Source organism: Rhamphochromis sp. 'chilingali' (genome assembly GCF_963969265.1).
Source record: "Rhamphochromis sp. 'chilingali' genome assembly, chromosome: 13".
NCBI lineage: Eukaryota > Metazoa > Chordata > Actinopteri > Cichliformes > Cichlidae > Rhamphochromis > Rhamphochromis sp. 'chilingali'.
This window is the reverse complement of record NC_137940.1, coordinates 3,892,564-3,916,843: the sequence shown is the minus strand read 5'-3', so window position 1 is coordinate 3,916,843 and position 24,280 is coordinate 3,892,564. Positions and strand designations below refer to the sequence as shown.

Here is a 24,280-nt window from a genome sequence, read left to right as displayed (position 1 = left end):
TATAAATGATTCTATAATTGATGTTATTCTTTATCAAATACCATGCAGACTGCTGTACTGTGTACTGTTCATCTCAGCAAACACAAAACTTCAGGAACAATGTTCTTTGAACAGAGAAGATCGAGCTGGAGATTTTTAGCCATAATAGACAGTGCCATGAGTTTGGTGATAAACAAACAGAACATATGAGCATTAACACGTCATAATAGCTGTCAAGCACAATGACGCATGGGTGATAATTTGGGCTTATTTTGTAGCCAGGACACCACTGTATATCAAAATAATCTAGAGTCTGATGTAAGTCCATCTCTCAAACATCTAACTGCTTGACCAAAGCTGAATCATATAACAACAAAAAGATCCTGCAACAGCAGATCTTCCACAGAATGGTTGAAAAAGAAAAGAGTCAAGATCTTACGATAGCTCATCAAAATTCAGACATCAAGAGAGCTTTACATAGTCAAAGAGTGCAAACCTCAAGGAACTAAACGACTGAAGCAGTATTGTAAAGAAAAGTGTGCCAACATTCTTCCACAGAGACATAATGGTGGTTTTAAAAGTTTTCCGATCCAGCTATTGAATCCCATTCTGCTTAAATTTAACCCAGTTTGTTGTACATAAATAATGAAATTGTGTGTCTGAGTTGTTAATCTCAGGGTCTATTGATAAATAATGTTTCAGAATAGTGAGTGAAACACATTACGATTGAAAAGGGGGGTACTTTCTCTTTCACATCACTGTAGATTTGTATTTGCCCCAGTCAGACAGACCTATTTAGTTTCAGCTGAAAACGTCAGACTTTTTAAACATATAATGAAAAGAATGTTTTATGTTTAATGTGTGTGAATTACACAACACAAAAGAAATGCTTCACACTAAACATGATTGGTTCTACTCATTGGTGTTGTTTCATGTGTTTATGTAGGAAATATAGTTGATATTTCCACTGTGGTAATATAGTGAATGAGAAAGCAAAGCAAGGCCAATCAGACTGATCTAAAATTGTTCCCTCCCACATTGCACGTCTATTTTAAAGCTGGTCATATCATCATATGCTCCAATGTAAATGTGTTTTAATAAGAAAATGATGGTCTTATTTTATTTACTGCTGACAGCCAGAATGGGGGGTAAGTATGTAGAAAAGACGTGTTGCAGTTATATTTAAAGTACCATGCATATAGTCATGTTCTCACAGTAATTTAGCACGTGGGAGACGACAGTTTATCTTTCTTGTTTATAATAGTATTTGTTTACAAGTATCATAACTTTTTTTGTTTGTTTGTTTTTCCAGGTTGCTCAAATGACCACAATTTTGTGACAAAGACTGTTGATGTTGGACAAAATGTGACACTTTCGTGTATTCGCCAGTCAACACTTTTGCACCAGGAATCATTATTTTGGATCAGACTTGTTTCTGGAAACCAGTTTGAATTCTTGGGAGGAACATTCACCTTTGATTATGACGATGTTAACAATACGTCTCATATTACAGTAAAACAAGAACCTGGAACCTTTATTATGCAAATCAGTAAAACTAAACTAAGTGATACTGGTTTTTACTACTGCATAAAAGTCAGACAGCTTGCTATGACCTTTTTGGAGGGAACATTTCTGACCATCAAAGGTAAAAAAAAAGGTTTATGTGCTTATGAGTCTAATTTTAAAATGTCCAACTCAATGGCATCTCAATAAAGTTCATTTATTTATTTATGTTAATCTTTTTCAAAAGGACCAGAACCTGATGTCATACAAATACGATCTTCTGATCGTATTCATTCAGGAGCCCAAGAGACTCTGCGGTGTTCAGTCCTCTCTAAGTATGAGAAGAAAACTTGTCCAGAAAATCCCAGTGTGTACTGGTTCAGAGCTGGATCAGACAAATCCCATTCCATTTATGTTCATGGAAACAGTGGTGATGAATGTGGGAGTCCTGAAGCTCCCTCACAACGTAAATGTGTCTACAGCTTCTCAAGGAACGTCAGCTCCTCTGATCCTGGGCCTTACTACTGTGCTGTGGCCATATGTGGACAGATCATTTTTGGAAATGAATCAAAACTGGACATTAAAGGTAAATTCTACACTATAAAGCGCTATATAAATACAGGCCATTTACCATTTACCATTTACTTCTGTACAACATACCCATGTGATCAATAAAATATATTTGTTTTAATTGATAATGTTACCAAAATAATCACAATTATTGGGTGATTATATTTTTACAGCACCCAACATGTGGGATTTGCAGACGGCCAACACAGCTCTCTTTTTGTTATGTGCTGCTTTGGTTACAAGTCTGATGGTTATAGGTTTCCTCATCTATACCATTAAGAAAAACTCTTGTGATTGTTGGAATGGTAATAGACATTATTTATTTATTTATTTGTTTGTTTATTTGTAATCAGCCTACAGCATCTTTCATCTTAAACGTCTTTGTCTTCCAAACAGGCAGTGATGGTGATCAGGAAGGTCAGCAGGTAAAGCTGAAAAAATTAAAATGTTTTAATGTTTTAGCTACGTGTTTATAATTAACATTCCCATCTCATAAACTTCATCTATTTCCTCAGACAGAAGAGGACCTCATGGTTTATACTGTACCAACTTTCAACAGGAGGAAAAATGGCAAAGTAGAGCGAAGGAATGAAAAAGTGACAGAGGGAGAAACAGTCTACAGTGATGTCAGTGTTTTAGCCATAAATTAACTATTCATGTACTGAATAATGTATGCTCATTAGTACTATAGTTGTTCTGGCAAACTGGAATCTGTAGGACTTAGCAGCATTGAGGCTTGATATCCCTTCTGAAGAATTTCTTTCTCATACTGAATACTATGCAATTCCTCAATTCTAACATCACACACATTTGTATTCTGTAGAAGTCCAGTTTTTGTGTGTGCTATTCTGTTTAAATTTGTTTTCTTGTTTGTTTGTTTTTGGGGTTTTTTGGTTTGGGAAGAAGCTGTGATGCTCTTTGGTGGCTTCACATCCCTCTTTTGTCTAATATTCGTTAACACAATTATTAATAGTGTTAAATATTACTTAATGTGTGTTCCATGCCTATGTGCCCTGTGAATTTCCCAACTGTGGGACTAATAAAAGCTATTTTATATTATTAAAGTCAGCCCTCTGTTTGTACATATTATATAACCCTCTGTTCCTCTTTGCGCAAGTGTCAGTTCATTCCTCATGTGCTGCTATGAGTTATTCTGCATGTTCTCCATTCATCCTGGTTCCTTGTTTTTTTTTTTTTTCTGTCAGCCTTTGGACTCTGTTTAACTTTACATTTATATTAGTTCTTATTTCTTTTTTAAATACTCTGCAATGTGACTCTACATTTAAATGGTAAATGGCCTGTATTTGTGTAGTGCTTTACTAGTTCCTAAGGACCCCAAAGCGCTTTAAACATCCAGTGTAGGTTTTTTTGTAGGTTTGACATCGTTGTGAAATATGACTGTTCAAAATGGCTACTCATTGACATGTGGACATTTTTACATTGCATCACATTATAAAGAACTGCATTGCTTTTGAAGGCTTAGACAGCAATGTTTTCATCTTTATATTAAAGCTTAGAAAACATGGGGTGTTATGTAACCATTTGTCTTAACAGAAAATAATGTTCATTTACTTTACAATTAAATTATTTTACTTACATGGTATTGGAAAAAACAAAAAATGAACTACCATCAAAGAAACACAGTAAGGCTACACTCGATTATATACTTTAACACAAAGTTAACTTCATGTGCCAAATTGTTGATGGTTGTTTCAGTTAAAATGAATTAAAATGATAATTGTAAAAAAAAAAAAAAAAACTGCAGATGTGGCAGCAAATGGCAATGTGTAATGTCAGGACCCGGAAACATTTTAATAGTTCTCTTAGTTTTTAATATGCAAGTATGTGAAGGTTGTGCAAGTCAAGTATGAGAACAGAGTCACGGTAGATGTGTGAGCAGTGACAGAGAAATAGTAGAAATGAGAAGTGCAAGGCATAAGTTGTGAAGGTGGATGAGTTCAAACACCTAGGGTCAATCTTCCAAAGCAATAGAGAGTGCACAACAGAGCTGAAGAACAGAGTGTAGGCAGGGTGGAGTGGGCGGAGGGAAGTGTCTGGGGTGATTTGTGGCAAAATGATAGCAGCAGGGTGGAGTGGGTGGAGTTTACTTTTGAGTGGTTTGAAGGAGGACAAGCAGAGGTGTGACAGAAGAGGATGCCAGACAATCATGATATGCATGATAGTCGGATAGAAGTCACCAGTCCAATAAGAAATCCCGATCGGAGATAGAAATTTGTATTCTAATGGTTAAAATTGTGAAAGAGAAAAGCAAGAGCACGTGAAAGGTCAAAAACTAAAGATGGGCATATCCATTTTGACATTGCTTATTAGACAGTGTAATCCATTTTGAAGCATTAGTACTACAACCAACAGAGAAGCCATTTTGACGCCATAGAAAACAATGTTAAGCAACAATTTTGCGATGCTACATGTTTTCTTCACACACATTTTGACATGAAGGTTTCTATATCAAGAACCAGAGTTAGTACAGCTCAATGACTGATACACGGATATACAGAGGACTGTAGATAAAAGATGAATAATTACTTCAGTGGGTTGGATGGAATATTGAACTGTGGCAGAGGGAACACTTACATGAGAGGAGAATGGGGTGGATTAATGGGTATGCAGCACATTAGAACCAACCCCCGGGCCACGGACCGGTACTGATCTAGAAATTCAAAACTCATTAAGATTTGAACTATGGACACTGCTGCTTTGGGCATGCTCGTTAACTGCGTAAACACTTGGCTATACTCATTCATTTTTACAATATATTCGGTAAGTCTTGTTGTAATACCCATGTTTTGAAGTTGATGCAAGTGTGTTTAGGTCTCCAAACAGCTGTGTCTGCAAATTTTCCTCCCCCTTTTGCCCTTCTCCCCCGTCCCTCTTCTCAGCTGTTTCTCTTTCCCTCTTTCTTTCTCCCCTTCTTTCCCCCAGTCAAGTCTGTCCCGTATTCAGTAAGTGAAAATAAAATAAACAATAAAAGGTGAATCAAATGGACCATTACGGCAAGGCTGGGATGGTCAATTTGGTAAAGTAAATCCGTTGGGCATCTTTCTTTGCCTTTAGACAACAATTCTGATGGCAAAAGAGCCAAACGGGACAGGCCAAAATAAATAAATAAATAAATAAATAAATAAATAAATAAATAAATAAATTTTCCTCCCCCAGATAAGATTTGTGAAAAAAGTTATTTGTGTAAAATGTTATTATAACTTATAACATATTGTAACATTAAGCAACCTCTAATGATATGGAAAAATGTATTCCTGTGTTTTTGCTTTTACAGAAGTCAGAGAATGGAAATCCTGGTAGCCATGAAAAGCCAAGAACACTGCCTTTCCAAAATTGTAAAATGCTCTGTGTTTCATGTTTAGCTGTGTGACAGGCAGAATGTAGGACACAAATGCAGGACTCGAGACACAGAAGGATAAACTAAAGGACGTAGCTTTATTTTGCTGTACAAAACTCAACACTAAATACAAGAGAACTAAACCAGAAATTAGAGACATGAAACTCTAACTAGAAAACTAAAAAAAAACTCAACCAGCAACAGAAAACTAGGTATTTACCAGAAGCACGGAGGAAACTCACAGCAAGGCAACAACAGGCAGAGGGACACACCGAGAGATAACAAGGGAATGAGATACAGGAGGAGAGCACAGCTGGGAGTAAGGAGTAATCACACATAACGAGACGGGAAGGAAGAAAAACTGGAAACATTAACAAATGATGCAAGACTGTCAAAGTAAAACAGGAAACCAAGACATTCACAAAGACACAGACTTGACACTGAGACACGGAGATGTGACTAAATGGAGAACTGGATGCATGACCCTGGAGCAGAGAGACAAGAGTAACAAAGTGAGAAACATGGAACACAGAAGAATGAGACAGAACTAAACATACACGATAGACTACACAGGGAGGCACAAATGAGAACAGATTAAATGAACAAGAAGTCACAACCAGAAATACAAATGATTAAAGCAGGAAGAACGAGGAAACTAAACAATAGTAAAATGCAAAAATAAGAAAACTGGAAACACTGAGTCATAGAACCAGCAAGGTGACACGATGGGAACCCAAGTCCCACTAAGTAGGTTTGGTTTCTAAAAACACCAAGTAGCTATTGTCTAAACTTCACAGTACTCAGTGAGTCAATACAAAAATATTCCAGATAAGACTCAAACCTCAGTCTTCTGAGTGAAAGTCAGGTGTGTTCATACAACTGCTCCTCTACATCCTATTGTAAACTTTTAAGACACTGCAGGGAAAGTTGAAGTAAAATTTTGTCTCTAACAAAAACTACAAAAGGCTTATGTTATATTTAAAAAAAGTGAGAAGCCGGATAAAGAAAAAGGCAATTTGCTCATCAAAGACCTGGATAAGACCCATGTGACAGGAACTGCACTTGAATATTTATTCTGTGATAACCAATCAGATGCATTTGACAGTGTGGTGTAAAAGGTCCATGTTACCCCCTACACTGACTGAAATTTCTACAAGGTCACTAAAAAGAGAGAATACCAACATGAATGCGTTGTGGGTCATACTGCTTCTTCTTCATCGAGGATGTAAGTGCTTTATTATTTTATTAACGTTATTTTCAACATATAAGTACGTTGGCTTTATCGTTCACTTTTACCTGGTGCTTTCCTGCATCATTGTGACTTAATGTTTTAGGTTTTGTATGTTTTCTTTCAAATTAGACACACTTATTCCAGTAACTACAGTTCAACTCGGTGAACCTGCAACTTTGCTGTGTGACCTGCCTAAGACCGAGTACAGCCGTAGAGTCGACTGGTACAAGCAGAGTCCTGGAGACTCTCTGCAAAGAATTTGGACAGTGAAGGACTCTGCAGAACCTGCCTTTGCACCTGAGTTCAAAAACTCAAAATGGGATGTTAATTATGACAAGAATCTGACCAACCTGACCATTTTGAGGACAAGACAAGAGGACGAGGGAATCTATCACTGTGGATTCACAGCGTGGCTCCAAGATACCAAATGGACTGCGACATATTTGTTAGTAAAAGGTAATAATGTGATTCTTCTATAACATTTTGCTTCAGCAACTAAAACTTTATCACATAAATACTAAAGATAATAATTTATCAATGAGCATGTTTAGAAAAAAAAATCACTAAACTTTCAATTTAAATATTTTCAAATATTATTAAATTTACCTTTAAGATACATTTGATTTGGGGTTTTTTTATGTTTCCAGTGATCCTTAAGTGAAATATATCTTTTAAGTAACACATGTTGAAACTATTGTTCTATTTTTCTTTCAGTATTCTTTATAATCACATTTGTTAATATATTTATTTTGACAGGAAACACCCAGAGAACATCAAACTATTCTGTTGTTCAAAAGAAAATAGCCCCTCCAGGAGGCTCAGTCACTCTTCATTGTTCACTCCTCTCTAATTTTGATAACAAGACATGTTCCGGAGGTCTCAGTATGTTCTGGTTTAGACAAGGATCAAATCCATCTCATCCTAGCATCATCTACACTGATGGAAACAGACATCATAAATGTGGGAGTAACTCTGCGACTCAGCAGAGTTGTGTTTATCAGTTCAATAAAAGTATTAGCTCCTCAGAAGAAGGGACTTACTATTGTGCTGTGGCCACATGAGGGAAGATATTGTTTGGAAAAGGAACTAAACTTCAAGGTACTGGTTTCATTTATCTGTTTCTTAGAATATCAGAAAAATAAGTGCCTTTTGTTTCACGTTCATAGTGATTTCATAGAAGGTAAAATTTAAAAAAGGTAATTTTGTAATTTATATTGTCCTTAAATTTATTTTTGTTGTTTTTTTACCTTTAATTTAGTTCCTGGGTGCAGCGTGTGGTCACAGAGTGCCACTACAGTTATTTTTCTGCTATGTCCCATCTTGGTTCTGATTGTTGTTGCTTTCCTCGCTTACGCAATCAAGAAAACCAACAGTGATTATTGCAAAGGTAATCAAAGTTCATAGCTGTCTGTGAAGTTAACAAAATGAATGAATGTTACATTTCTAATAATTATTTATATGTTCTATATTCAAGCTACTATCCTGGAGAAAAACTCTGGTGATTTCAAAAGACAACAGGTAAAGTAAATAATGGTACATCGGTCATGTTGTGTTTATTTTGTGTTAAACAATTTTTCATTAGGACTCACAAAAGCTGAGCTAATATGCCTTGAATTCATATTCTAAAAAACATAATTTGTGCATTACTTTGACAATAAGCAATAATCAGATGAAACATTACAGACTGCTTTGGGCCAAAGTTACCATGGACATTTGCTGTGAAACAATTCAAATTTTTTATACAGTCACAGAAGATAACACTTGCTGTGTTCCCTGTCAAAACTCTAACGGAAATATTTTATTTTTGTATGGAGGAAATTTCCCCCAAACTGCACTTGCGTCTGACAGATGAGTGGATGGCGCTCGACACACTCCAATTATCTTTGTAAATCTGTCTCCCTTCCAAGTTGGTCAAATTTACCACTATGGTTTTGATGGACTCTGTTCAAAGCAGAATTTGACATCACCAATCCAGGATATGGCATATTTTTAGGTCCTGCGGTCATCCTGATGACCTTTTCAGCTGAAGGCCCAATTTAATTCTCAGGTGTTGATACGTTTCCATTCTTTGACTTAAATGCGATGGCCTCATCATGGCCTTCCTCTTCATCACTGAATTGCTCCTTATCTGTCATTTCTTGTTCTGGATTATATTCCATGACATCTTCAGCTTCTGACACTTGCTCCTTTAATCCATCCTTACTGCCAGTGTCGTGGCCTCTTTCCTAATCACCTGTCTAGTAATCAAATACGTAATAAAGAGCCGCCCTCAGGGTATATTGACCTGGCATGATGCTGTCACACAGTGACCTGTGAGCATTAAATACCCAACCTATGAGAAAAAGTTAGATACTACTGAAACAATGTTTGTGCTCATATGTGCATGCATTATACATATGGATCAGTGCGTATGTATGTTCATCTTACAAAGGGGGGTGTAACTGAATGCTTGGTCATTTTTGACCAGGAACACCAAGAGTGTACAAATGTTGAATAAAGCGTAAAAAAGTGTTTAGTGTGTGTGCATTACTAGTTTTTCTGGTTTTGATGTTTCTAATATTTTTTTTATTTTTCCAGGAAAAGGACACATCAGTGTTTTCTGCTGTCATCTTTACTATGATACAAGATAAAAAGAACATAAAGGCCGTGAAGAGGCAGCAGATTTCCATGAATTTTGGACCGGATTAGATCTGTTTCCCATGCTTACCCCCATAACACTGAGGATGTTTCCTTAGAGCCAATGGACTTTTTTTTTTTTGTATTTCATTTTTTTTTGTTCTGTTCCTGTTAATAATAACATGTTCAGTCAATCACCAGTAAGCTTATTGCATCATCATTAACTATCTCCAAAATAACCTTAATTTAAAAAACAAAACAAAACAGGGGTCCCATCGGTTTTTAAGCATCTGTTAAAGGACTGCTGCTCTGGCCTTTTTCTGCCTATACAGAGGATTGATGATGCTAATCAGACAGAAAACCTGCAGTGTCCACAGTCTGCTAGTGACTCTCCTCTCTTTTTTTTCTTTGATTCTTTTACTTTTGTTGTGGAGCAACTAAAAGCTGCATAGTTCATAGCCTGAAATGACATATATGTTTGAATTTATATCATTAATAGCAGGCAGAGTGAGTTCAGTGCAAGTGTGTAGAATTATACTCTTCTTTAATGACATAGTCTTACTTGAGTATAAGATTAAAAAAAAATTCTTGGCATTGTAGTTTTGTTTCAACTTATAGCTTAGCGCTACTTTTGTTCTGGCCAGAGCGTGGAGTTTTGTGTTTGTAATTTAGCCTTGGTCAGTTTGCTTATTATTCACTTCTGTTAACCTTAATGGTATAAATCTATTGTAAATATTAATTATAAATAAATTCATTGTTTGTAAAGTTATCTTCTTCTTTGCTTAGCAGCACAATAAAAAATGTAGCCAAAACCACAAAGGTAGGTCTGTTTGATAGAGCACTGATACTGGTGTGAATTGTCGCTGAGACGGTGTTAAATTTTTTGCTGCTTAGAAAAGAAAACAAGCAAATAAACAAGCAAAAAACACTAGAATCTGAGCTATAAGTGTCTTTCTATTATATCTTTTTATGTCTTATGCTTGTAGTGAATGCCCCTTTGCATGTCAAAAGAAAAGAGCAAGCAAAGCCACATTCATCAGATACACTGACAGACAAACGTTGTAATGGCCAATTTCTCTGCCTTTTGAACAAACACTGAATCTGTTCACTCACAACAGATATCACTGTGAGCTTTCTCCCTAGATAAAATGCGAGACGAGCCTTAAGGCACTTAAACAGACTAGTTATAAAAAACAAATAGAACTGATCATTTCAGCTACGTTAATGTGCTTATTTTTTTTTTAAAGTGTCTTTTAAAAAAGAAAATCAACCACAAAAACTGTAACTGTTGTATATCTGCAGACACAGACTGTGATCAAGAACTGCAGCATGACTAAGCAGGTCTCTGTGTGTGCCTTCCTCAAACATGCTCTAACAGCTCCTTGTATTGATGTAAAAGCTAAGCGTAGTTACTATTATAGTGCCGTTCCACTTTTCTTTTAAAAATACATAAAGTGCTACTAGACCAGCTCTTTGAAACCAAAAAGAAAACAGGAAGAAAAGTCCAAACACAGCAATGCTGCTTCTGTGCATCAACTCTGTTTATCTTCATCTTTGCATCCGTCGTGTACAAATAGTTTTGTGCACAGAAACAAAATACTTATTACAACATGGGAGATGATAGACATAAGAGTCTGAGCCTTTATTCAGTCTTTATTTATATTATTTAAAGTATATTTTCAGTTGTTACATTTCTTGTTTGCAGCTGTCTCTACATTTGTAAGCATAGGCTGGACACAGGACTGTCTCAGGAAATTGCAGGTTATTACTTGATTGAACTGTCTTATTGTCAAGCAGCAAGTGTAGTTAGACTAGCTCTTTAAATATTTTCTCTTTTTCTTTCGTCATTCAAATGATTGAACATTTTCTTTCTTCTGTCTTTGTAAATTTACCTAAATCTTCCACTGTGTGTACAGATATACAGATTGAAGTCTCAGCTCGTTTATTCACGTTCTCCTATGATTCACATCACATTGCTCTATCACTACATACATTGGTACATATGTTTCAATTACACCAGAAGCTTCCAGGTCAGTTTGTTTATGTTGCACTGTGAGAGTGGTGCTCTGAAGTGAGAGTAGAGGATGGAGAGTGTAACCACAACCACCTCCTCAGCTCTGTATACTAGTGCATCTCTTCCTGCTTAAGTAACGGACAAGCAGGCTGGGTTTGTCATCACCGTTCTTTGCACAATGACAACGTTCAAGTGACAGTAAAGTTGAAAATGTAATCTTAATATCGTGGTCAAGTGCATTATAAAACAGCAAAAATTGCAAAGCATTCAGGCAGGGGAGATTAAGCTTGTTATACTGTAAAATCTCTGTGTTCTGTACTTCTCTGTAATCTCTGTCTCCCCTGTCATGTCTTCTTGTCTCAGTGTCAAGTCCATGTCTCTGGGCCAGTCTCATGTTTCCTGTTTACCTTTTATAGTCTCATATCTTATGTTCATTTATTCAGTTTTGCTTCCTCCGCATCTCATTGTGTTTGATTTCTCCCAGCTGTGTTCCCCATGTGTTTCTCCTTCCCTTGTTACTCCTCTGTGTATTTAAGCCTGTGTTTTCCTCTGCTCGTTGTCGTGTCATCCCATGTGCTTCTTTAATTGCCTTTGGTAACCTAAATCTTAGTAGTTGCTGCTTATAATTGGAATGTGCTCAATAGAATAACGGAGAGGATCCCCTACTAAAAATCGGGTTAGGATTATTTTCTGTCTCATTGTTATTATACACATATTGCTGTTGGGTGGTTTAAAAATCTGATTATTTTTGTAGACTAGAGAAACAGATTTTCCTAACATTTATGTGTTAACTATTTACAAGTTTTTACTAAGATAATATGACAATGCAGTTTAAAAATATTGTCTGAGTTATCGGTATTAGTCTTTACAAATTACAGCATCTGTAAGATGTGTCATGGCTGCAGTCCTCGCTGAGTGACCTGCCGCAGCCATGTCCCCGTCCCTCGTTTCCCGTGTGCGAGCTGGTGTGTGTGTGTGGGGGGGGGGGGGGGGGAGGTACGGCGGTTTTATGGAGATGTCAGGTTCAGGGAGTTTCCCACTGCCAAGCCAGCCACACTTGAAAGTTACTGACACTTAGCTGTTGCCGATCAACCCCATGTGAAGAGTTATTTAACAGCTGAGCTGAGCTTCAGTCGAAGCTGGATCGTTGAGTGTCATCAACAAGTGTATGACAGAGTTTCAGAGTGTGATATTATTCTGTTATTATATGTTACCTTATATATGTAATCAAAGTAGTTGAATTAGAATACTGCTGTAGATCATATTATACCCTTTAATATAGAGTGTGTGAGCTGTATGTAGTTTAGTTCTCGTTATACTTTTGAGTTAAAAGAACATATTCACGTATTAGTTTATTAGACAAGTGTGCATCACTCTGTATCCTTGATCTGCTGTGAATGTGTTACATGCTTAATTGTTGAATCATGAAGAGAAGATTGTAAGCAGGAGACTCTGTGTCTAAGACAGGGGAGATAGACAGACCACATTCCACACCCCCACCTTACAGAAAGCAGAGAAACAACTGCCGAGGTCATAACTTAGGCGCTGTAACAGAGAAAGAATGTGATGTTTTGGCTTTTACGACTAGCTGGGGGCCACTAGAGACTATAAAAAGCTGAGCAACCCGTCACCATTTTGAGACATGCTGTCGAACCTCTGCAAGCATCTCTCCCGTCCGGACGTTGTAATGCTCTGACTGTTGAATTGTATGGAAATAAATGATTGTTGATTGAGCATTGATACACCGAGTATTGTCCTTCCTTCAGCCCAAAGATTCAAAGAATTGGGAGATTTCAACAACTTGGTGCCGTGTGACCCGGATCTTTGGTGTGCTGAGGAGGTGTAGATTTGGCCTTTGGTGAGATCGTGAGGCGAGGTGAACAGAGGACCGGTCCAAAAATAAAAAGGTAAGCACAGCCTGTTGTATTATAAATACCAAATGTGCATATTGGGCTTTCCAAATTAATCTGTTCACTGAGTTACATGTATTTTCACAGTAAATTTGTCGGTGTCTGGTTTTTGGCGCAAGATACTAACAACATAAGTTGAGGCTGAATTCCAGTGTGTTAAGTAAACTGCTTCTACCGAGATACTAATAACATACTACGTTGGACTAGTTGCAGTAAACTGCTTCTACCGAGATACTAATAACATACTACGTTGGACTAGTTGCAGCCACTTTACCTTCCACATTTAATTTTGTCTAATACTGGCTTCTGTAGCAATAATACGTTAGAATTTCTTCTGAAGACGCGGCCATTAGTCCAGTACATTGAAGTCGAGGTTTGTTTATTTTGTTTATGGTGTCAGTGACGTCCTGGCTTTTGCCGGCTATGAAATAGAAGTTGATTTAAGGAAAAGCAGATGCTGGCTTCACGGTGCAGTTGAACGCTGGCAACGCGAGAGCGAAACACGTCCGTAGGTTTGGTTTATGATACGGCCGTGTTCAGGTGGTGCGGCCGTGGAGTGCAGTAGTGGTTGGTGCTAGTTTTAGTACATTGGATAGAGGTTTGACGGTGGTTTGTGGCGTCAGTCGAGTTTTAAGGGCTGCGGTCATAATACAAAGTAAAATTTTAAGTACATAGAGCAAAACCTGGTTTATGATGTCAGGTATAACTTCGGGGATGCAAGCATCACTTTTATGATGCGACTTTGCCCCGTTGTGGCGGTCATAAGCGCAGAGAAAGGGGTATTTTGGTCTATGGTGCAGTGTGCTTTAAGAAGATCTAATAGTTGAGCTCAGAAGTTTCTGTGTAATCTTCCACTGATGAGGAACGCTCTCTGTGTGTCTCACTGATGGTGTAACGCGCTGTGTCTGTAAGGCGCGCTCTGGCTATGTGTGAGGCGCGCGCTGAGTGTGTTTCTGTGTGTGAAGTCTGAACACAGTGACAGTGACGGTTGATGTGTTTGATTAGGAGGACATTAGAGCAAAGACACATTTTAGGATCAAAGGTTGATGCCTAGTGTACCTGTGGAAATAATTTTGCCCTAGGAGTGGCGACCCTCCTGTTCGTGGACGCGCGGCCAGGACCGGCGGCGTCCGGATGCCGAGGTGGTGACTTGGGGAGGTGAGGGCCCCCGCATAGCTACGGAATAACACTGGGACCGCAGCGTAATCGCGGGTTCACATTTATTCCGGACTAGAACAAGACACATTTTGCGAACAAAGGTTGAGTCTAGATTAGTAAAGAAATAAAAAGGTTAAATTCCTCGTTGTGTGCCTGTCCCCTGACGAGTGTGAAATTAAAATAAAGAGGGAATTTGGAGCCACATAGAGATAGACGGGCATAATTGGGTGTATTACTCTGTGGTGTAATAAAAATAAAAAGGAGAGATAGTAAGAGGTGTGCAGTGGAGAATTATGGAGGAGTAGAGAGAGGAATGTGTTGGGAGACTGGCGTACAGTTTACGCTGTCAAGGTAGGCGTGTTGCCTGCTTATCTGTTTAACATGTGATGAAAATGAAATTAAATAAATCTCTTAGTGTGTTAATACAGGAAGCTGCGGACCTGGACCAACTGCCCCCACAAGCACAGCGGCCGAAGCAAAATTATAGGTAATGGGAACCACACCCAGCACGAATCAGCAGCTGTGAAAAAGACAGCAGCAAGGAGAGAATTAGAGGAGGAATTAAGAGAAGTTTTAACACATAAAATTGGGGCCAACGGACTTGTGGAGGTTGGGAAGGCGTCCGGAGCATCACAACAAAAAGGTGAAACAAAAACACACAAGCAGAGAAATCTGAGAGAAAGGCTCCTTTTAAGGTAACGCCTAGTTTGAGAAAAGATAAAATTAACCTGCTTGCCTACAAATGCACATACACGCAATGAAGAAACAGCTTACACTCATGAACACGTGAAGATTTTCCAGCAAGGCTAAAGCAGCGAAACTAAACATACATCTGTTGTTAAAGGATAAATACATTACTGACAAATAAACTCTCTGGGTTGCAGGACAACAATTTAACTTCAAAGAAAAAGACACTGGTCTGACCAACCAGTGAAGAAATGACAAATTTAGGGGTTAAAAGATTCAAATTGTGACATGTTTTCTGCTGATTGATTAATAAAAGTGATTACTGAATGAAAGAAAATTTCCTTTTGGGCTTTTAAACATGATCTTAAGAATTTTAACAGGTGCATGTTGTCCTGTCAACTTGGTGGGTTAGGAGTTGATTATATCGGGAGAGAAAAAACAAAAAAAGGGGGAGAGAAGGCTGACACAGGGCCTGGCCCCGTTGTCTCCCCTCTGAATAACACAGCCAACACAACATCATTTTCCTGTTCGTTTGTTCTTGTTTTTGTTTTTTGTTTGTTTCTGTTTTTTCTATACATATTTAATTACAGGCTGCTTTGCCGGCCCTGAAAGCCGAGGCTGACTGGACTCCTGCTCTCCCCCATACGTGACACTGACCAAATGCTGCAACAGCTGGACCCACAACAACGACCTGAGAATGTCAACAGAGCTGCAGGAATGTGATCTCATGCAGCCGAGACGGAGAGCACTAAACCTAAGGCCCGTTTCACTACACGGGGGAAAATTCTCAGACAGCTTCAGCTGACAGAGCTGTGACGAGACGCCCGCCAAGCCCGAATGAAAAGTAAGGCCGAGCGAAAGAATGCTGACCTTGATAACTTTGCATTCACACTGTGCAGGACAGTGATGGACCAACACGGATGATCGGGCGGCGAAAAGGGCGTGACCGAGACAGGAGGAGTAACTGAGGTCAGAAGGCACCTCAGAATGGACAAAAAACACCCTGTTTGATTTTGCTACAAATAAACAAGATTATGAAATTAGCCTTTTTAAGATCCATCAATCCGTTTTCTTCCACTTAGTTACTTCAGGGTGACAGGAGGCTGGCTGTCACAGGGCAAGTGGTGGAGTAAACCCTGGAGAGGTTGCCAGTTTTTAGCTGTGTCCCAATTCAGGGTCTGCACGCTTGAAGTACGCGCACTACGCGTACTACGTACAGTGCGTACTATAAGTACGAGAAGTGCGGAAGTGAAAAATGTTTTGTAAGTCATTCATTTTTGTCATGACATCACTTTGATTAGTTGAGTATCTGAGGCTGAGACCACAGGACTGTAAAACATGATTGTTGGGCTTCATTTCTGTGCTGAACAGTCATTTAAGATTAGTTAGTAAATAACAATTAGTTAATGTTGTTCACGAGACTAAAGCAATCTCACTGTGGTAATGTAAATATAATATGGCCAATATTATATTATTGTCAGATTATTATGATATATATATATACACACATATCACTGACTTTCAGCTTGTTGTGTTTGTGGATATATGACTGACTTTAATAATTAAACATTCGCACATAAATAAGTGACGTCATATTCAGTACTTTTGACAGTTCACTCTTCGGCCGCTCCATCTTATTAGGGAAATTCCATATACATACATGTCAATTTCAAGACTCAACCCCATCATTTAATTTGTTTTTGATTGAAATTGAATATTACTCGAACTCTCTTAAATTAACTTCCAATATAAAAGGTTTATCCTCGATTGAAATTCATTCAGAAATGTGTAACGAATGAGCTGTCACAACTTTCAAATACAAAGTTGTTATAAAGTCTGTCACATTCCCCCCCCTTTTTTTTCTTTTTTTCTTTTTTATCCTTTATTTATTTATCCTTCTTATTTCATTGTACTGTATATTGTTACTCTTATTTGCCTTGTATGTCTACTGTACAAATTGAACTGGAATGACTGACTGTTCGCTTTATAATTTCAATAAAGTTTTGAAAAAAAAAACCAACCTCTTCGGCCGCTCCCTTCTGCCGTATTTTGCGGCAAAATTATCCACACCCACCGCCGCGCTATGAATTGTGGGATATATGGGACTACGAAGCGTGCACCGGACCACGCTTGAAATTTGGGGAAATCGACGGCGCATTTGGAGTATGCATTTGAAGTACACTTCGAATTGGGACAGCCGTCGTCGCGTGGTGGTGATGTAACCGCACTTAAAATGCGTACTTAAAGCATGCAGTCTCTTAATTGGGACACAGCCTTTTACATGGGTGACAGGGAGACAACCACTCATTATCACACTGACACGTGTTACTGAATTTAGAATGACCAATTAACCTAACACCATTCATGTCTTTGGATTGGAGGATGAAGCAAGAGTATCCAGAGAGGGCATGCAGATATAGGCCCCAACCTATATTTGAAACCCAAAACCTATTTCATGTCAGGCAGAAGTACTAATCACCAAAGTACCCAACATCTGAAGACTTTAGACTGATTAGTAAGATGGAGTTATGTGATCTAATATGATTAATAAAAAAAGATCTATGCATTTGTTTTCATATTTTCACAGAATTACAAAGAATACAGTCTAGCTGTGGGACTTCACAAAAAGAATAATTTGTGCAATATGTGATTGACCAATTGTAAAGTAAGCAACCTCTGACATCTGTATGAATAAATGCATATAAAATCTTTGCTTGTGTCTTCAGCGCACAGTAACTCAGGTAACATAAAAAACAGAACTTTCTGAGGGGTTTTAAGTTTAAAATGCTCTGTTTAAATCCAGCATCTAACTTGGTTTTACTGGCTAAAGCTAACCAAGCAGAAATGGAACAATGATGAAACACAACATTCAATAGAAAATGAATTAGATTATAATTTAAATGAGTGACTGAATGAGAAACATTTAATTTGCTCTTCAAATACGTGGATGCAACCAATGTAAGAGGGAGAGCTCTTGAATCTGTATTCAGAGATAACCAATCAGATCTATTTGAAGGGTGACATAAAGGGCCCATGTTTCAATGCCTCCCACAGTCAGTCAAGCACCTAAGTCCATAACACAAGGCCTTTACAAGATGATCAGATTATGGATTGCACTGCTCTTTGTTAATCGAGGATGTAAGTGTTTATACAAATTTTTCCCACACATGTAAGCTGTTCCCTGCATTGCTTTGTCTGACTTTTAGATTTTCGTTTTCTATTTAGCTGCACTCGTTCCAGTAACTACAGCTCACCTCGGGGGACCTGTAACCTTCACATGTGTTCTACCCAAGACTGAGACTGGCCGCAGAGACATCCACTGGTATAAGCAGAGTCTTGGAGACACTCTGAAAATAATATGGACACTAAAGGAATCTGCAACACCTAGGTTTGCACCTGAATTTGATAACTCAAGATGGGAGGCTGATTATGATAAAAATGTTAGCAACCTGACGATTTTGAGAACAAATCAAGAGGATGAGGGAATCTATCACTGTGGGTTCACAGAGTGGCTCCAAGATACTACATGGATGGGGACATATTTGTTAGTAAAAGGTAATAATGTGATTTCCTTTCATGCAATTTTAAGATGTTATAAATGCACTTTATAAATGTTAAGAAATGTTATCTCTAAGTAAGATTTTTCTTTCCCAGTTGGACATCATCTATATTTCTCAAATTTCTGTATAAATCCAAATGCATCTAAATATATTCATTGTAATCGTTAGACTGAATGTTACAGCTAAAGTTATATTTGAAATATATATATATATATACAAATTTTCTTTGTAGTATCATTTGTTAATGCGGTTTCATATTCCAAAGGAAACACCCAGAGGATATCAAACTATACCGTTGTTCAGGAGAAGACCACCCGTCTAGGAGACTCAGTGACTCTCCAATGTTCAGTTCTCTCCAGCTCAGTTAATAAGACATGTCCAGGGGGTCTTGAGGTATTCTGGTTCAAAGAAGGATCACATAGATCTCATCCTAGTATTATCTATACTAATGGAAACGGACATCATGAATGTGAGAAAAGATCAGAGACTGAAAAGAGCTGTGCGTATCGCTTCTCTAAGAACATCAGCTCCTCTGATGCTGGGACTTACTACTGTGCTGTTGCCACATGTGGGGAGATATTGTATGGAAAAGGAACTAAACTGGACATTCAAGGTACCAGTTTCTCTCTCAGCTTCTCTTTCTGTCTATTGTTTAGAAAATCAGAAAAATAAGTGATTGTGTAACTTTAATTTTGTCATATATTTATTTTTAATATTGTCCCAGGGTGCAGCGTGTGGTCACAGAGTGCCACAACAGTTATTTTTCTGCTGTGTCCTGTACTGGTTCTGATTGTTATTGCTGTCCTCGCTTACACAATCAAGAAAACCAACAGTGATTATTGCAAAGGTAGTTGGAGTTATTCAGAGTTCTAGATGTTATGAATCTTACATTTGCATTAATTACTTATATGTCCTATATTCAAGCTGCTGTCCTGGAGAAAAACTTTGGTGATTTGAAAAGCCAACAGGTAAAGTACCTAATGGTAGAGTGTGTTAGATTTTCAAGTTTTAATGTTTATAATATTTTTGTATTGTATTTTCCCAGAAAAAGGACACATTGACGTTTTCTGCTGTTGTGTTTACGATGATGAAGGCTGACAAATACAAAAGACAGGATGCAGTGAAGCGGCAGCAGATCTACATGGCTGTCAAGGCTTTTGGACTGGATTAGATCTGTTTACCACCCCATCATCCCTTTATGTCATATAACATTGTGGATATTTGCTTAAAGCGAATGAGCTATAATGTGTTGCTGTTCTATACCTCTATCTATAAAAATGTGACCGCATGCATACTGCAACATTTCTAGTGCAGTCTTATGATGAGTTTTTATTTCTTTTTTCTCATTTCATTTAAGTCTATATTGAAACCAGTACTTAAGAAATCAGTGCAAAACAGACATTACTGAAGCTGATTACACCATGACTGAAAAGTCAAAGTAGTTAAAGTGCATACCACATGGATGCTCGCATCATTCCCCTACTGTCTTCCCATTCTGTTAAAAATAAAAAGTGACTGGAAAAGGCGAGTTCAACTGGAAAACCTGATATGTTTGAATTTATGTCATTAACATCAGGTAAAGTGAAACTAGTGCAACGTTGTAATGGTATGCTTTTCTTTAACAATATATTCCAACATTTTTCAACAGATTTTGAAAAATGTAAGATTTTTTTTAGCCAGGAGTGCTGGCTTTAATTATTTCTTTGAATTGTTCTTTTTCCAGGGTGAAATGATTGTGCAGCATGGATTTTTAATGACTTTCATGCTGTCCTCCCAGGAGCCCAGCATGAGTAGAAGTCTCTTTTTTCCTCTTGTACTTTCCCATTGTAGTGTATATTTCAGTGGGTTTTTTTTCTGTAACGCTACCGATCTCCGACCTGTATCCCCATATCCCCATGTGATGTCTGTGTTGTGTGTGGTCGGGGGGCGGGGGTCCTATTTCACTGCAGGGGAACCTGCACGTGGCGAATAAAGCCTTGCTTGATTGATTCTTAAATATTTTTGTTTTATTACCTAAATCTTTCTACTGTCTGTACAAATATTTCAGTCTTGAATTTGAGATGCAGCATTTTATTTGCTTTTTGGGTTTTCTGTCACTTTGGCACATATATCTCTGTTGAGGAAGAAGCTTTCAGGTCAGTGTGTTTATGTGACACCTCCAGATCGGTGTGTGTTTTGTGACACAGTGAGAGTGGCGCTCTGAAGTAAGCGTAGAGGATAGAGAGTGTGACCACAACCATTACTGGTGCAACTGTATCTTACCGCTTAAATAACTGACAAGCAGACTGGGTGGGTTGTCTCTGATAATGTAGAGTTTGTAACTGTCCTTTGTAAGGAAAAAGATCAAATGACAAGATTTCGAGTATTTTAATATTTTGATCAAGTGCAATAAAAAGCAGAAACGACAGAAATGAAAAATGTCGCAAAGTATTTCAGGCAGACCAGTTTTAGGTTTTTGATACAGTAAATCCTACAATTACATAAAATGCAGTCCACTCATTACCTTTTTTTTTTTTTAAATTTACCCTCTCCATTGGTCTTCCAGTTCAGTTCGTTGTTGAAGTGGACATTCAGGTGAGGACTCCTCCCTGACATCAGCATCCTGTTCCAGGATGACAAGGGCTTTATAATAGTACTCTTCTCTTTGAAGTTGAACATTAATCCTTTGATTTTATCCCTGTGTAGAATTAGATGATTTCTCTCAAGGCACACCCCAAAATATTCCTCTAATGTTCGGCATTCCTCCACCTGGCTGTCAGTTATACAGCACTGCAGGATCGTCTATAGGGAAAATGACCTAGAATTGTTTTGAAGTATGTAGAAGACAAACAGAAATGGAACCAACACTGAGTTTGCTGACCAATATATATATAAGATAATAAGAGAGTGCAAAATCACACCTTTTTCATAGCTGTTTTGGGGGTTTTTTTTGTGAAAACATACTAGGGGACAATCCGAGTTACGATTAGCTAGGTAACCCTCTCACATATCATTTACCACCCTCTCACATATCAATCAATGGCATTCTTCAATCTCATTGTAATCACCTACTTGAATTTGCGAGAGATTAACATTAGACCCACTACCTTCATGTAACCAACAAATATTTCAGCTGCAGCCACCTGAAATGTTGAAATGCAAATTTTATAGATTTTTTATGGTCGCTGCTCTACATTGTCACCTGTCACTTCCTTTGGAAATGCTCCTTTAATCAGTTTTGGCACTCACAATCTTAGCAGTTGCTACTTATAACGTAAAACTTGGAGCTATACAGCCTTGCATGGAGCAAGCATAACATTATTAGAGCTTGACCTACAAAAAATCTGATCCATCAGCTATTTTTTTAAATTGCCTAAAAAAGGTTTCCCTAACATTTGGTAAATGTAGTTATTTGTGGGCCATATCACTGGATATCTGACACTTTGCTTTATTTTTTTGTTGTAAATGGAACAAAATGTTTGCTGGGGAAGATATGTCCATCTGTTTACTTCCACTAAGACAATGAAAGTAAGGTGTAATCGGAGAGGACATGCAAACTCTACATAGAAAGGCCTCGGTCTCAAGTCAAACCTAGAACCTTCTTGTTGTGAGGTAAAAGCGCTGACTACCACATCACCATGCTGCCAGATAAAGGGACCTATAACTGCTATAAAAATAAATGCATTTGCTTTTTGATAGTGTAGTGCACAATAACTCAGCTAACATAAGAAACAGCTTTCTAAAACATTTTAGTGGTGTAAAATGGTCTGTTCAGATGCAGAACCTAACCTAGTTTTACTGCCTAAACCTAACCAGGCAGGAAGCGAAAATAAAAACATGTACTGGGTCAAAGCAAAGCTTTAAGATGTCCCCAGATAGGACTTGAATCCACTTACATACCTAGATAAACATTTTAAACATTTTAAAGTAGAAAGAAGCTCAAGAAGTCTATTTAGAAATTCTGAAATGAATTATTGCCAGAAGGTAGAAACAAATGACAAATTAATCATTGGAGAACTTGCTGGAAAAACTTTAAAAATGCCTTGTATTATACTTAAAATGAGTGACGAAATGGCTAAGCAACAGACGCTTTACTCCTAAAAGACCTGGATGAAACAAAGTGACAGGAAGTTCACTTCATTCTCTGATTCTGATCTATATATTCTGTGATAACCAATCAGCCAATCAGATCGGTGTAACAGTTTGACATAAAAGGTCCAAGTACCTCCTACAAACAGTGAGATACCTACAAGTCCATAACAAAAGACATGTCAAGATGATCGTGTTATGGGTTACGCTCCTTCTTCTCCATCAAGGATGTAAGTGCTTTTTCTGATTTCGTTTTGAATACATGCTGTTTGCTTGGTGGTTTTCCTGTGTCATTGTGAATTAATGTTTTAGATTTCTGTGTGTTTTCTATGAAATTAGATACACTTGTTCCAGTAACTTCAGTTCAACTTGGGGAAACTGTAACCATCCCATGTCAACTGCCTGTGATTGAGACCATTCGTAAAGAAGTCCACTGGTACAAGCAGCGTGCCGGGGACACTCTGAAAGTAATTTGGACAATAAGGGAATCTGCAACACCTGAGTTTGCGCCTGAGTTTAATAACTCCAGATTGAAGGTAAATCACAATAAACACTTTACCAACCTGACCATTTTGAAGACAAATCAAGAGGACGAGGGAATCTATCACTGTGGATTCACAGAATGGCGTAGGAATACTGAATGGACCGGGACATATTTGTTAGTAAAAGGTAATGATGTGCGCTTCTTTCATGGAGTTTTGCCACATGCTTCAGTCTGTAAAATTGTAAAGTATAAATTATAACAACAGCTTATTAATTGTCAAACGCATGATCAGAAAACAGTTAATATACTCATACAAATGTATTTTAATTTACATTTAATTTGCATCTAATTCATTTTAAAGACACATTTTATAGATGCAGTACATGAATCCTTCACAATGTGCTTTGTTAACACATTTTTATTAATCAGGAAACACCCAGAAAACATCAAACTACACTTTTGTTAAGGAGAAAGTCCATCCAGGAGACTCTGTGACTCTTCGGTGTTCAGTCCTCTCCAGCTCTAACAGAAAGACATGTCCAGGAGGTCACAATGTGTTCTGGTTCAGGGAAGCAAATACATCTCATCCTGGCATCATATACACCGCTGGAAACAGACATCATGAATGTGAGAAAAGATCTGAGACTGAGCAGAGTTGTGTTTATCGCTTGTCTAAGAACATCAGCTCCTCTGATTCTGGGACTTACTACTGTGCTGTGGCCACATGTGGAGAAATATTATTTGGAAATGGAACAAAACTGGACAGTCGAGGTACCTGTGATCACATTAATGAATGATAATATTCTCCAGTCCAGAACATCAGTCTATAGTTTGAATATTAAATATTGACTCACTTTGGTTTTACATTAACAGTAATCTAATCTGAAGGTGATATTAAACACAATTTAGTGTTTGTCCAACATAACTTGAGTTTTTACTTTTAATATTGTTTCAGAAACCAGAGTGTGGTCACAGACGGCCAGCAGCACAATTTTTCTACTGTGCACTGTCTTGGCTATAAGTCTGATTGTTATAGTTGCTCTCATTTGGATGATCAAGAAAAACAGTGATCACTGCAGAGGTAATTCAAATTGCATTGTTCTCTATGAAAAAGAACCACATAAATCTTACATTTATATTAA

At 37.8% G+C, this 24,280-nt stretch overlaps 1 protein-coding gene across 1 annotated transcript; it reads left to right on the top strand.

Annotated features, from left to right (window-relative positions):
- Window positions 1–18,067: 18,067 nt before the first annotated feature.
- Window positions 18,068–20,399, top strand: LOC308408412 (signal-regulatory protein beta-2-like; the record flags this gene model as incomplete). Its single annotated transcript, XM_080900632.1, has 6 exons — window positions 18,068–18,164; window positions 18,252–18,581; window positions 18,852–19,199; window positions 19,311–19,433; window positions 19,511–19,554; window positions 19,632–20,399. 6 exons carry the CDS (start codon window positions 18,068–18,070, stop codon window positions 19,755–19,757), a joined length of 1,068 nt encoding a protein of 355 aa, XP_080756758.1. The 3' UTR covers window positions 19,758–20,399.
- Between the last annotated feature and the right edge of the window lie 3,881 nt (window positions 20,400–24,280).